A 14,995-nucleotide genomic window follows, 5' to 3' on the forward strand; every position below is an offset into this window, starting at 1 on the left:
CCACCGAGGAATTGCGGATTTCGGAAGCGTGGAGGGTTCGTGAATAGAAGGCCACGGGTCTGCCCGCTTGGTTCAGGGTGGCCGCCAGACCTACGTCAGACGCGTCGCTCTCGACCTGGAATGGGAGGGACTCGTCGATAGCATGCATCGTGGCCTTTACGATATCCGCTTCGATGCGGCTAAAGGCCTCGCGGGCCTCCATCGACAGGGGAAAGGAGGTGGACTGGATGAGGGGGTGGGCTTTGTCGGCGTAGTTGGGGACCAACTGGGCATAATATGAGAAGAAGCCCAGGCAGCGTTTGAGGGAGTTGGGGAGGGGGAGTTCCATCAGGGGGCGCATGCGTTCGGGGTCGGGGCCTATCTCTCCGTTACGCACTACTTGGCCAAGGAAGGCTAGACGGTCGGTGCTAAACATGCACTTATCCTTATTGTAAGTTAAATTAAGGAGTTTTGCGGTTCGGAGGAATTTTTGGAGGTTGATGTCGTGGTCCTGCTGGTCGTGGCCGCAGATGGTGACGTTATCGAGATACGGGAAGGTGGCCCGTAAACCGTGCTTGTCGACCATTCGGTCCATCTCCCGTTAGAAGACCGAGACTCCATTTGTGACACCGAATGGAACCCTGAGGAAGTGGTAGAGGCGCCCGTCTGCCTCAAACGCGGTGTACTTTCGGTCACTCGCGCGGATGGGGAGCTGGTGGTAGGCGGACTTAAGGCCCACCGTGGAAAAGACTTTGTATTTCGCGATCCTATTAACCAGGTCGGAAATACGGGGGAGAGGATACGCGTCCAGCTGCGTAAACCTGTTGATGGTCTGACTGTAATCGATGACCATCCGGTTTTTCTCCCCAGTCCGAACTACCAGCACTTGGGTTCGCCAGGGACTGTTGCTGGCCTCGATAACTCCTTCCTCAATGAGCCTCTGGACCTCGGACCCGATGAAGGTCCGGTCCTGGTCACTGTATCGTCTGCTCCTAGTGGCGACAGGTTTACAATCTGGGGTGAGATTAGCAAACAATGAAGGGGGGTCCACTTTGAGGGACGCGAGGCTGCAAATAGTAAGAGGGGGAATAGGGCCGCCGAATTGAAAGGTCAAGCTCTGCAGGTTGCACTGGAAATCCAGGCCCAAGAGTGCCGGAGCGCATAGACTTGGAGACATGCGCACGTTCTCCCTAGAGCTGTGAGGGCCTGGTAAAACTCGTCGAGTGACTCACCAGGGAACTGTTGTCTAGTCGTCAGGAGATGCCTTGCGTATACTTCGTTGACCGGCCGGAGAAAGTGTCCTTTGAGAATCTCTATGGCCGCATCATAATCGCTTTCGTCCTCAATCATTGAGTATACCGCCGTTCCCACGCATGAGTGGAGGATGTGGAGTTTCTGCTCCTTGGTGGGCTTGCCGGCTGCAGTCGTCAGGTAACTGTTAAAACACGCCTGCCAGTGTTTAAAGATTGCAGGCGCATTTGAAGCATGCGGGCTGGTGCGGAGGCAGTCAGGCTTGATGCGTAGCTCCATTCCAAAATTCTAGCTGATTAAATTGATGTACCATCAATTGGACTCGAGACACGATGAAGATCCAAACTGTGGCTTTAATCAGCTAGTTGTTAGCCCGGTGGTCGACTACAGAGAAAGGCCGACCGCCGGGAACTCTGGGTACTTATACCCCGCCTCAGAGGCGGGGTCTACTTGCCTCTCGACCAATTGGTGAGCAGTCACATGACTAGTCCCAGCTAATTGGACGAGAGGCACATGACCAGCCAGAGCCAATGGGAAATCCATGCTCTGCACCAATGGCAGTGCTCACATTCATACCACCACAGAGTCCAAGCCAAAAAGCTTTGTGTCTTTTTTCGGCAACTCAGGCTTTGTAACCCAAAATGACTATTTTTTAAAAAAAATTTTGCATACCCAATTCATTTTTTGGGTTTTTCATTTTTACAATCCACCTACCCTGCACATCTTTGGGTTTTGGGGGTGACACCCACACAATCACGGGGAGAATGTGCAAACTCCACACAGACAGTGACCCAGAGCCGGATGAAACCTGGGCGCCGTGAGGCAACAGTGCTAACCACTGCGCCGCCGTGCTGCCCTCCAAAATGACTATTAATAAATAAATGTTCAAAGGACTTTTTAAAAACGGACAACTTTTGAACACCCTTCGGATTTATTTTTAAGCTTATCCAATATATTGATTGTTAGTATCTCAAGGACAGTAACGAAGGATTGAAAACCCCATTCATAGAATCCATAGAATCCCTAACCCTACAGTACAGGAGGCCATTTGGCCCATTGAGTCTGCACCAACCCTGTGAAAGTGAACCCTACCTAAGTCCACCTCCCCCACCCTATCCACGTAACCCTGTAACCCCATCTAACTTTTGGACACTAAGGGGCAATTTAGCATGCCAATCCACCTAACCTGCACCGTATTTATTGAGATCATTTGGATCAAATCGATTTCCAAGGTGATGGAAACGACAGTGATGGATTGTTTAAAATCACTTTTAAAACCGCTGGTAAATGTTTTCTTTATTGTCGTAATCTTGCAATGGATTGTTAAAAAAAAAATCATCATCGATCTTTGCTTTTCTTGAAGAGGCTGCACACGTATCCCAACCTTGGACTGAATGCTAAAGGTCAGAATGCGGAGAACCTGCTGTAAATCGAAACGCTGTTGTTTTTCTTAATTGTTTCCATTACTCGGTCATTGATCTCCACTCTGAATGTGAGGTTTAACGAGGCAATGGTGAGATGGATCATGTCCAACAAGCCTTTGTACTCTGACTGGAAGGCTCAATGTAACAGAGTTGGAGGGGATTCTGCGTCAGTTTCACTTTGTTACATTTCCATTGTGACGTCACGGAAAGCGACATTCTTCCTGCATTGCGCACGCGCAGCAGCCCCTACGGAAGTGAGCAGTTTGTGAAGCTATGGAGCTGATGAAATGGGAACCTCGGCTTTGGCTCTTCTGTTTTTCCCTTTTCCCCAGATTTTTGTGCTGGGAGGTCACTTTCCCGTTTCGATCCATGTACTGTCAGCTCTCAGACTCCTGCGACTGCGCCTTCCAGCCTAAGATTGACAGTAAGTAATCTCCAAGACCAAAGCATCTGTGTCTATGTCTCAGAGTCTCACCCAATGACAGTTGTTAGACTTTATCATGTAGATTGAAATGTGGGGTTGTGCAAATATCTTTGTTCTTTGAACTGCAGCATAATCGTGGCGTTCATTTTGTGCTATTTTCCATTTTAATTTCGCTGCCAGTTTTTATGGAAAGTATTTTGAAAACTCGACATCAGAATGAGACAACATTGAAGGGCTATTCTACTGATCAAGGACACCAGCCTGCGGTAACTACATTTGAGTTCATATTCCAGGCAACTCCATCACAGGTTCCCTCCAAACATCCGGGGAGAGTTAACCGGATTTGTTTTGAGCTATGCAGCCCTGAATAGAACTTCAAATCCAACATCCTTTCTATCTGTTATCAACAATTCATATTTTCACCTTTACAACATCACCCATTCCTACCAATAACTATACTCTGCTACTCTGAAAGCCATTCCCGTACCAGTCTCCCCGAACAGGCGCCGGAATGTGGCGACTAGGGGCTTTTCACAGTAGCGTCATTGAAGCCTACTTGTGACAATAAGCGATTTTAATTTCATTCTACTCAGTCATTAGCTCAGTTGGCTGCAAGGCTGGTTGTGTTCGGCGTGTGTTAAATGTATTTAATCTTATTCATGCGGTCATGGTTAGTGAATAAGCCTGATGTCAATCGTGCAGCCCACTGAGATAATCCATGGCCACTCATGCAGCCCACTCACTAGCTTAGGTTGCCCATCACTGGACTAGACCCATCCTTGGTCTGTTTCACTTACCATGGTGCTAGGATCATAATATACGATTATGGATCACCTCACTGGAGATTTTGCCTTTTACAAGGACTGTGGAGTGGCCATTCCCAGTTATGTTATCCTGATGCATGGATTGTGACAGGGAGATGATGAGAATGAGGTCAAGTCGGTTTCTTCTCTCAGGAAAACAGAGGTAGTTTTAAGCGATCTATATTTTTTTTGTTAAATATTAGAATTCAGTTGTAGTTTTAAGTGGGTTTAAGTTAATATTTCTGTGTAATGAAGGGTAAACCTATAATTAGATTCATGTTAGACAAAGGTGTTTACATCTTTGTTTTTGATTTCAGTTGCTTCTATTGTGCTTAGAGAGGTCTACAGTGTGAAAAGTAAACAAGCTGGGAGATGTATAAAGTTGTTGCTTAGCAACCACAGGTACCTTTTGGGTAGGGAGGCTTTTTGAGTATAGTTTTAGATGAATATAGCAGCTGGTTATAGAAGGCTAGAGAGGGAACATCTCTCTCAGCATTGCCAGAAGAAAAACCATACCATGGAGTAATGTTTAAAAAGTGCAGGAGACTTAAAAACAGCTGGTTAAAGAAAAGTAGAGAAATGAAGAGAGGTTTCCAAGAAGTCTGAGGTTAAAGGAACAGAGGGAACAGGTACTGGAACAGAGAACTGTTCAATACAGACAGACAGCTGAGAAGAAGTTGGCTAGTAAGAAGCCAGAAAGATATCTGAAGTGATTTTAGGGGTTGTGAGATTTTACTACAGTTTGTGGAACATGAGTTGAAGTAATTGTGGAAATTGGTGGCTGGATGAGTTTGTGTAAAAAGTTGGCAGGAGAGGTGGAAATTCCAGTGCTGAATTTATTTTTAAAAGAGAGGAAGCTTTTTTGAAAGGATAATTGGGAAACCTGGAGTGGATTGTTAATGCAAACAGCTGAGGGAAAGCATTGTTTGAAAGAAGATTTTAAAGCGTGACTTTTTGGAGTGGAATTTGGAAATACTTATTCAACAGTCATCTCTTTGTGGTGGTGGTGGTGGTGGGGGGGGGTGGAATCCACAGAAGATCATATAACCGCCCCCAAAGGAAGGAGTCCACATCGGATTACAGGATAAACAGGGAGGTTTACTGAGGTTTGTTTCAGAGACTTTCGTGCAAGCTACTCTTCGGAGTGAGTGCCGGCCGGTTTTATTCTGGAAGACCCCAGAAGCTCAGCAACCCCCATCTCAGAGTCGGAAAGCTGCAGGTTCGAGTATCACTCCAGCACCTTGAGCACCAAAATCTCAGCTGATAACTCCAGCGCAGTGTTGAAGGAATGCTGAACTGTCAGACGTGCTATGTTTTGGATGAGACATTAAACCAAGGCCTGCTCTCTGAGGTAACAGATACCACGGTGCTATTTTGAAGAAGAGCAGGGAAGTTATTCCCGGAGTCCTGGACAATATTTATCCCTCAGTCCCTCCCCACAAAAAAGATATCTGGTCGTTATTACATTGCTGTTCATGGGAGCTTGCTGTCCTCAAATTGGCTGTCGCGTTTCCTGCAGTACAACAGTGACTACACTTTGCAAGAATTTCATCGGCTGTAAAGAGCTTTGGGACGGTCCTGATGTCATGAAAGGCGCTATGTAAATGCAAGTCTGACTTTTTCGATCGCTGCACAGGGATTAGGAGCAAGCTTCCTTCACACCCCACTCCCAAGTCCAGGGCACTGAAGCAGTATTGTCGATGTATTCTTCAGCACAGTTAAACCGGGGCCATTCGCTGTTTGGTGCTTTGTTACAATTTACCTTCAACACTTATTTTGATGGCTTTAATTATTGTTCTGTGCATGTGTGTGTAAATATACACGTGAAGAGCTTTTACTGAGCAGACAATAGGATGGAGGCAGCAGTTTAACCCTGAACTGCTCTAAAGTAGATACCAATCTCAAGCAGAGTATCTACAACACAATAACACCATTGAGCCACACTAATGCTCATTGTAACTGGTCCTGAAAATGACAACATTCTATGGATAACCTTGACAAATGTAAAAGTGGTGCCGGGAGGAGGGATCCTTTTGACATGTTGGCTAGTTGTAAGATTGATTTTGTTTGGCAGGGGTTGGGGGGGGGAGGGTTGTTAGTTTGGGATCTTGTCTGTTCACGATCTAGTCTGTTCACGCATGATTTAAAAAATAAGAAAATTTAAAGTACCCAATTCTTTTTTTCCAATTTAGCATGACCAATCCCCCCTACCCTGCACATCTTTGGGTTGTGGGGGCGAGACCCACGTGAACACTGGGAGAATGTGCAAACTCCACATAGACAGTGATCCCAATTGAAAATTCATTCATTAAAATAAATATTTGTATTGAAAACTTTTTCATTATAACAAAATAACATAATTGTATAATATTGAACAGATGCTTTACAAATTAATTCTTTAATTTTTAACTATTCTCATTGTTTTGATATTTTAAAAAACTGATTGGTAACATTGACTGGCAAATGCAAAATGTGAGCCAGTGAACAGATGATTTAATGTTGCATTTGATGGGGCAGCACAGTGGTTAGCACTGTTGCTTCAGAGCACTACGGACCCAGGTTCGATTCCCGGCTTGGGTCACTGTCTGTGATCGGAGTCTGCACGTTCTCCCCGTGTCTGGGTGGGTTTCCTCCGGGTGCTCCAGTTTTCTCCCATAAGTCCCGAAATACGTGCTTGTAAGGCGAATTGGACATTCTGAATTCTCCCTCCGTGTACCCGAATGGGCGCCGGAATGTGGCGACTAGGAGATTTTCACAGCAACTTCATTGCAGTGAAGCCTACGTGTGACATTAACAAAGATTATAAAAAGAACCCTGTGTCCCCGTGTAGATCTGGAACTGGATTTGTGTCGCCATGTGTACGGGCAGCACTTGGCCAAGGAAGTGATCGTCGACGCCTTAAAACAGTTTACGGAGAACAGCGCTCCAGTGAAGCCCCTCGTATTATCGTTTCACGGCTGGTCGGGGACTGGGAAAAGCTATGTCACCTCGTTATTGATGAGAAACCTGTACCGGGATGGGATGAAAAGCTCTTACGTACACCAGTTTGTACCCACCTTGCACTTTCCCCATGCCTGCCAGTTAGAGACGTACAAGGTAAGAGATTTGCTTTCTTAAGGGGAAAAAAAAACCCATTTGTATTTGACTGATCAACCTTTTGATAAGAAAAACACCCTTGGATAGCTGTAATAAAAGTGAAATACTTGTGGATGCTGGAAATCTGAACGAAAAACAACGTGCTGGATAAAGGCAGCGGGCCCTGCAGCATCTGTGGTCAGAGAAGCCGAGTTAGTGTTTGAGATCTAAATGATCCTTCGACGGATATCGACCTCGGGCAGTTCTTAGATTTTAAATCCTTTTATTTCTGGAGCTGTACTGATTTGAAAAGAAATACCCCAGTTTTGAAAGATTCGGTCTCAATTCAGTAGTTAGCTACTCGTTGAGCCGAGGGTGAAAATCGAAGTGAATGTATCCTCACAGGCGCACACACACACACAGAGGGCTTTACAGAGTCATCAACAATGAGAATTGCTTTTTTAAAAATTATTTTTATTGGTTTTACAATTATTTACAGTAACATTTGCTCTGGATAACACGATAATAAGAAGACAGAAAAACAGGAATCTACATAATAGGTGTACAAACGGGAATAATGAGGGACAAATAAACCTTCATACATTCACGCAAATGAACCTATGTAAGGGGTCCAGAGGGGTGTGTTGGCGTCCACCGTGCGTGTTTTGGGTTTGCCGCTGTGGTCATCCCTCTGTGCACCTTTGCCCTTTGTCCTTTTTGGCTCCACCTGCTTTCTCTTTGTTTGCCTTGGTGTCTTCACTTTGGGCCTAGGTAGGGTGGTCTTTCGTAGGGTTGGTGCTGACGATGGGCTGAATGGCCTCCTTCTGCACTGTAGGATTCTATGATTCTATGGATGGCACTGCTGATTGCCAGCTGAGCAGGAGTCTTCGGCGGGCGATAAGGGAGACAAAGGTCGACCGCCTGCCCCTCTCCCCATAAAGAGCTCTGGCTGCTCTGAAACCCCGAAGACCGCCACTAGTGTGGATGGAACCGTCCGTACAGCCTTGGACGTACCCGATGAGTCAGGGGCAAGACTAGAACATGTGGGTGTGGTTGGCTGGGCCTCGCTTGCATCGTTTACATTTGTGCGGGAAGAATCCGCTCATTCGTGTTCTGGTGAGCCATGATGTGGAGATGCCAATGTTGGACCTGGTGTTGCAAGACTTCTTACTATGTTCTGGTTAGGTGCGCCCTGTGCACCACCTTTAGCTGCATACGTCTCAGTCCTGCGCGTGAGGAACTGGAGTTCGCCCTGCGCAGTGCTTCGATCCAGAGTCCTCCCCCTATCTCTACGCCTAAATCTTCGTCCCACTTCTCCCGCGTCCCGTCCAGTGGTATCCGTACCTCCTCGCATAGCCGTCCGTACACTCTGTGCGGTTACCGTGTCCCCTAGCTCGCTCCCAGTCAGAAGCCTGTCCAGTGGGGAGTGTCCTGGTAGCTGGGGGGAACATTGCTGTTTCCTTCCGGAGCGAGCTCCTTATTTGGAGATATTGTAGCTCATTTCATTTCGGGAGCTGGAGCTTATCCGTGAGTTCCCCCAGGGTCCCTACTCTGCCATCTTTGTATAAATCCCCTTTGTTCTGTTTCCACCTTTTAATGGAGGCGTCCAGAGTCACGGGGGGTAACTTATGGTTCTTGTAGATGGGGGCCATGGAGGACATTATGGTCAGACTGAAGTGGTCTCAGTTGGTCCCATGTTCTCAGTGTGACCACTACCACTGGGCTTCTTGACTGTTTGGCTGGGGGGAGGAATGGGAGTGGGGCCATGGCCAGTGACCGGAGGGATGTCCCTGTGCAGGTACACTCCTCCATTTTAACCCATTCCGCTCCCGCCACCTTGACCCATCCGCCTACTCTTTCTGCAGTAGCTGCCCAGCGGTAGAATAGGAGGTTCGGGAGGGCCAGGCCTCCCGTGTATCTACTTCTTTGTAGTACCTGGGTGTCCACAACCCCCCCCCCCCCCCCCCCCCCCCCACACACACACACACACACACACAAATGGGTGGGGGAGTCGCTGTCCAGCCAGCAGCTGGCAAACACGCTGGTGCATGGAAGTAAGTGGAGAGGGGGATTCCGCGGAGCAGCTCCCGAATGGAAGGAAGTGTTTGTCAGAAGGGGGCGGGAGGGGGGGGGGGGGCAGGAAGGATAAGTGGAGGGGGGAGGAAACCCACAAGAGCATTGGGTGGGGAAATTGGGGATTAGGTGGGGGATGGGGTGAGGGTAGAATGCTGGTTATAACAGAGCTCACATGGCAATAGCTGGAACAAAAAAAGTAAATGGTGGCCACCTTGGATGGTCCCCAAAGAAAGAGAAACCCTGGATGCAGAAATCCCCCATCAGGATAGTCACCTGGAACATCAGAGGACTTAATGGCAAGGTGAAAAGATCCAGAGTATTCACCCACCTGAAAAGCCTGAGGGCTGACATAGTCTTCCTCCAAGACACACCCCTGAGGGAGGAGGATCGATAAATTGAGAGTACCCAATTATTTTTCCAATTAAGGGGCAATTTAGCGTGGCCAATCCACCTACCCTGCACATCTTTGGGTTGTGGGGGTGAGACCCATGCAGACACGGGGAGAATGTGCAAACTCCACACGGACAGTGATCCGGGGACGGGATCGAATATGGGTCCTCAGCGCCATGAGGCAGCAGTGCTAACCACTGTGCCGCCCTGCATTTCTTTGGATGCTTTATATTTCAGGGTGAGAATGGGTGGGGGGTTTAAAGATAAAATCAAATTGAATGATACAAAAGAGCAATTGGAACAGTCTGTGGTCTGGGTAGATCCGTTGAGAATTTTGCATTGAGCCCACAACAGGTGGAAGCTGTTTGAGTCTTTCCTGACTTGCTAGAGTGCGGCGTGCAGTCACTGCAGCAAAGTCTCTCTGTCTTTCTTTCTCAGTCAGAGGCTCAGAATCCTACAACCAGGATTTAACTTGCCTTCTGACTCTCCAAAGCCAGTCCACCATCTACAAGCCACAAGTCGGGAGCGTGATGGAATACTCTCCACCAGCCTGCATGAGTACAGCTGCAACAACACTCAAAGTTTGACAACATCCGGGACAAAGTGATTGGTACCCCATCCATACAAATCCACTCCCTCCATCACCGACGCACAGTAGCAGCCGTGTGTACCATCTACAAGATGCACTGCAGCAACTCGCCAAGGCTCCTTAGGCAGCACCTTCCAAACCCGTGACCACTACCATCGAGAAGGACAAGGGCAGCAGATACATGGGAACCTCACCGCCTAGAGGTTCCCCTCCAAGTCACTCACCACCCTGACTTGGAAATATATCACCGACCCTTCGCTGTCGCTGGGTCAAAATCCTGGAATTCTGTCCCTAATACACATTGGGTTTATCGACACCTCGTGGATTGGAGCGGTTCAAGAAGGCAACTCGCCGCCACCTTCTCAAGGATAGCTAGGGAATTGCAACTAACGCTGGCCTCGCCAGCGCCGCCCACATCTCGTAAATCAATTTTTAAAACTTTCTTCACGCCAATGTGATGTGCAAATTGTATTGCTTGAAGGAAAAACTGCAGAATACCTGAGCTACTGGAGAAAAGATCTGTCACTACTGACGACAATAATAATAATAATCGCTTATTGTCACAAGTCGGCTTCAGTGAAGTTACTGTGAAAATCCCCTAGTCGCCACATTCCGGCGCCTGTTCGGGGAGGCCGGGACGGGAATTGAACTGATGGCCTTGTTCTGCGTTTCAAGCCAGCTGTTTAGACCACTGTGCTAAACCAGCTCCTGATGGGTTTTAACCCTTTATTGGGTTTACATGTTTCCAGTATTGACTGATGTTACTGTGGCACAGTGTGGACATAGAAGAATTTGGAAATGCCGCCATTATTGGAAAGTTTCTGGTGAATGCTTCATTTACTTTAAAAAAAAAAAATTTTTATTGAAAAATTTTGTATTTATACAACAACAAACAGTAATGAAAATAGCAACGGTCTCTAACAATAGCAGTCATAACACCCCAGAACCGTAACAGCTCGTACCCCGAACCCTCCCCACCCCCCCAACCCCAATGACCAACAGAATAAATTAACAACAGATTAAATTAACAACATATTAAATTGAATAACCGTAGAACAGATAGATGACCCTCCCCCCCCCCGGTTGCTGCTGCTATTGACCCATTTCCCCATCTCTGAGCCAGAAAGTCCAAGAAAGGCTGCCACCGTTTATAGAACCCTTGTATTGATCCTCTCAGGGCGAATTTGACCCTTTCCAGTTTGATAAACCCCGCCATGTCACTGATCCAGGTCTCCACACTTGGGGGCCTCGCATCCTTCCATTGCAGCAAGATCCGTCGCCGGGCTACTAGGGACGCAAAGGCCAAAACACCAGCACTCCTGGCTCCGCCGCAACCCCAAAAATCGCGAGTCCCCAGCCCGGTTTGACCCGAGATCCAACCACCCTCGACACCTTGACCCTGGATCCAACCACCCTCGACACCGTCCTCACTAGCCCCTTCCAAAATTCCTCCAGTGCCGGGCATGCCCAGAACATATGGGCATGGTTCGCAGGACTCCCCAAACACCTGACACACCTATCTTCGCCCCCAAAGAACCTACTCATCCGAGTCCCGGACATGTGAGCCCGATGCAGCACTTTAAATTGAATGAGACTAAGCCTCGCACATGAAGAGGAAGAGTTAACCCTCTCCAAGGCATCCGCCCAAGTCCCGTCCCCCATCTGCTCCCCTAATTTCCCTTCCCACTTAGCCTTCAGCTCCTCCACTGCCGCCTCCTCTCTCTCCTGCATTACCTTATAAATGTCAGACACCTTCCCATCCCCGACCCACACCCCCGAAAGCACCCTGTCCCTTGCCCCCGCGAGGGCAGCAATGGAAATCCCTCAACCTGCCGCCTAGCAAACGCCTTTACCTGCAAGTACCTGAACGTGTTCCCTGGGGGGAGCCCGAATTTCTCTTCCAATTCCCCCAGGCTCGCAAACCTCCCGCCCATAAACAGGTCCCCAACTTCCTAATGCCCACCCTGTACCACCCCCTAAATCCCCCGTCGATGATCCCCGGGACGAACCGATGATTCCCCCTTAATGGAGCCTCCACCGAACCCTCCACTGCCCCCATATTTTTAGGGTCGACGCCACCACCGGACTCGTGGTATATCTCATGGGAGGGAGCGGCAACGGCGCCGTTACCAGGGCCCCCAGGCTCGTGCCTCCACAGGACGCCATCTCCATCCTTTTCCATGCCCCCCCCCCCCATCATCACCCATGTACGCACCATTGACACATTGGCCGCCCAATAATAACTCGAAAAGGTTGGGCAGCGCCAGCGCCCCCCCCCCCCCCCCATCTCTACCTCGCTCCAGAAAGACCCTCTTCACTCTCGGAGTCCCACGCGCCCACACAAAGCTCAAAATGCTACTAGTCACCCTCCTGAAAAAGGCCCTGGGGATGAAGATGGGCAGACACTGAAACAGGAACAAGAACCTCGGGAGCACCGTCATTTTGACGGACTGCACCCTCCCTGCAAACCACAGTGGCAGCATATCCCATCTTTTAAATTCCTCCACCATCTGCTCCACAAGCCTGATGAAATTGAGCTTGTGAAGAGTCCTCCGGTTCCTGGCCACCTGCACCCCCAGGTACCTGAAACTCTTCCCTGATCTCTTAAACGGGAGCCTACCAATTCCCTCCTCCTGGTCCCCCGGGTGCACCACAAACACCTCACTCTTGCCCAGATTTAGTTTATAGCCTGAAAAGGCCCCAAACTCAGCCAACAGCTCCATCACCCTCGGCATCCCTCCCACTGGGTCCGCCACATACAGTAACAGGTCATCTGCATACAACGACACCCGATGTTCCTCCCCACCCCGCATCAAACCCCTCCACCTTCCTGACTCCCTCAATGCCATCGCCAAAGGTTCGATTGCCAGTGCAAACAACAAGGGAGACAGGGGGCACCCCTGCCTGGTCCCTCGGTAGAGCCAGAAGTAATCCGACCTCCTCCCATTAGTAACTACACTCGCCATCGGGCCTCACCCACTTAATAAACCCTTCTCCAAATCCAAACCTCTCCAGCACCTCCCATAGGTACCCCCACTCCACTCTATCGAATGCCTTCTCCGCATCCAGCGCCACCACTATCTCCGCCTCCCCCTCAATCGGCGGCATCATAATGACATTTAGCAACCTCCGTACATTCGTGTTCAGCTGCCTTCTCTTAACAAAACCTGTTTGGCCCTCATGTATCACCCCTGGCACACAGTCCTCTATCCTGGTGGCCAGGATCTTTGCCAGCAACCTGGCGTCTACGTTAAGGAGAGATATGGGCCTGTACGAACCACATTGCTGGGGGTCCTTATCCCTCTTTAGGATTAGGGAAATCAGCGCCCGCGACATCGTCGGGTGCAAAGCCCCCCCCCCCCCTCCCATGCCTCATTAAACGTCCGCACCAACAGGGGGCCCACCAGGTCCACATACCTTTTATAGAACTCCACCGGGAACCCGTCCGGCCCCGGCGCCTTCCCAGACTGCGTCCCCTTAACCAGCTCCTCTAGCTCAATCGGCGCCCCAGCCCTTCCACCTGCTCCTCCTGCACCTTCGGGAAAGATAGCCCATCGAGAAAACTCTCCATTTCCCCTCCTCTCCACCGGTGGCTCTGACCGGTACAGTTCCCCATAAAAGTCCTTGAAGACCTCATTCACCTCTGCCCCCTTCTGCACCACATTCCCACTCCAGCAATTTCCCTAGCCGCATCCTGTTTGTGGAGCTGATGAGCCAGCATCCTGCTCGCCTTTTCACCATGATCATACACCGCCCCCTGTGCCTTCCTCCACTGTGCCTCCATCTTTCTGGTGGTTATCAAATCAAACCTAGCTTGTAGGCTACGCCTCTCCCCCAGCAGTCCCTCCTCTGGTGCCTCCGCTTACCTCCTATCCACCTCCAGGAGCTCCCCCACCAGTCTCTCCCTCTCCCTCCTCTCCGTCCTATCCCTGTGGGCCCGGATGGATATCAGCCCCCCCCCCCGAATCACTGCCTCCAGGGCTTCCCAGACCATCCCCACCCGGACCTCCCCCGTATCGTTAACCTCGAGGTACCCCTCAATACTTCCCCGGACCCTCCTGCACACCTCCTCCTCCGCCAGCAGCCCCACATCCAGACGCCACAACGGGCGCTGGTCCCGTACCTGCCCCATCTCCAAATCCACCCAATGCGGAGCGTGGTCGGAGATTGCAATGGCCGAATATTCGGCCTCCTCCACCCTCGGAATCAATCCCCTGCTCACCACGAAAAAGTCTATCCGAGAATAAACCCTATGGACATGGGAGAAAAAAGAATACTCCCACGCCCTCGGCCTCCCAAACCTCCAGGGGTCCACCCCTCCCATCTGGTCCATAAACCCCCTCAGCACCTTGGCCGCCGCCGGCCTCCTACCCGTCCTTGAACTGGACCGATCAGGCCCCCCGCCTCCAGGTCCGGGATACGTCCCAGCATACGTCTCATAAAGCCCGCATCATCCCAATTTGGGGCATACACATTAACTAATACCACCTTCTCTCCCTGTAGCCTATCCCTCATCATAACAAACCTACCCCCCTTATCCGCCACCACCTCCGATGCCTCAAACAACACCCTCTTCCCCACCAGAATCGCCATCCCCCGGTTCTTCGCATCCAACCCGGAGTGGAAAACCTGCCCTACCCAACCTTTCCTCAGACGGACCTGGTCCGCCACCTTCAGGTGGGTCTCCTGGAGCATCGCCACATCCGCCTTCAGCCCCTTCAAATGAGCAAATACCCTAGCCCGCTTAACCGGCCCGTTCAGTCCTCTCACATTCCAGGTGACCAACCGGATCAGAGGGCATCCCACCCCCCTACCCCCTACCCCACCATAGCCATAGCCCGTCGACTGCCCTCCCCAGGCCAGCACACCTCACCCGACCCAGTCCCCACGGCGACAGCACCTCTCCTCTACCCCCCCGGCCAACACCGGCTCCTTCCTGACCCTACCAGCAGCAACCCGGTATCCCCCCCCCCCCCCCCAAAGG

At 50.2% G+C, this 14,995-nt stretch overlaps 1 protein-coding gene across 1 annotated transcript in view; it reads left to right on the plus strand.

The window, feature by feature from the left end:
- Positions 1-2,875: 2,875 nt before the first annotated feature.
- The window catches only part of LOC119955611 (torsin-1A-like), a 26,592-nt gene continuing 14,472 nt past the window's right edge, over positions 2,876-14,995 (plus strand). The window contains exons 1-2 of the mRNA XM_038782009.1: positions 2,876-3,078; positions 6,712-6,977. Of these exons, the coding sequence (XP_038637937.1) occupies positions 2,928-3,078; positions 6,712-6,977 (417 nt within the window). The 5' untranslated portion in view covers positions 2,876-2,927. The remainder of the gene's footprint in view (positions 3,079-6,711; positions 6,978-14,995) is intronic.

This window comes from Scyliorhinus canicula, chromosome 21 (assembly GCF_902713615.1).
Source record: "Scyliorhinus canicula chromosome 21, sScyCan1.1, whole genome shotgun sequence".
NCBI lineage: Eukaryota > Metazoa > Chordata > Chondrichthyes > Carcharhiniformes > Scyliorhinidae > Scyliorhinus > Scyliorhinus canicula.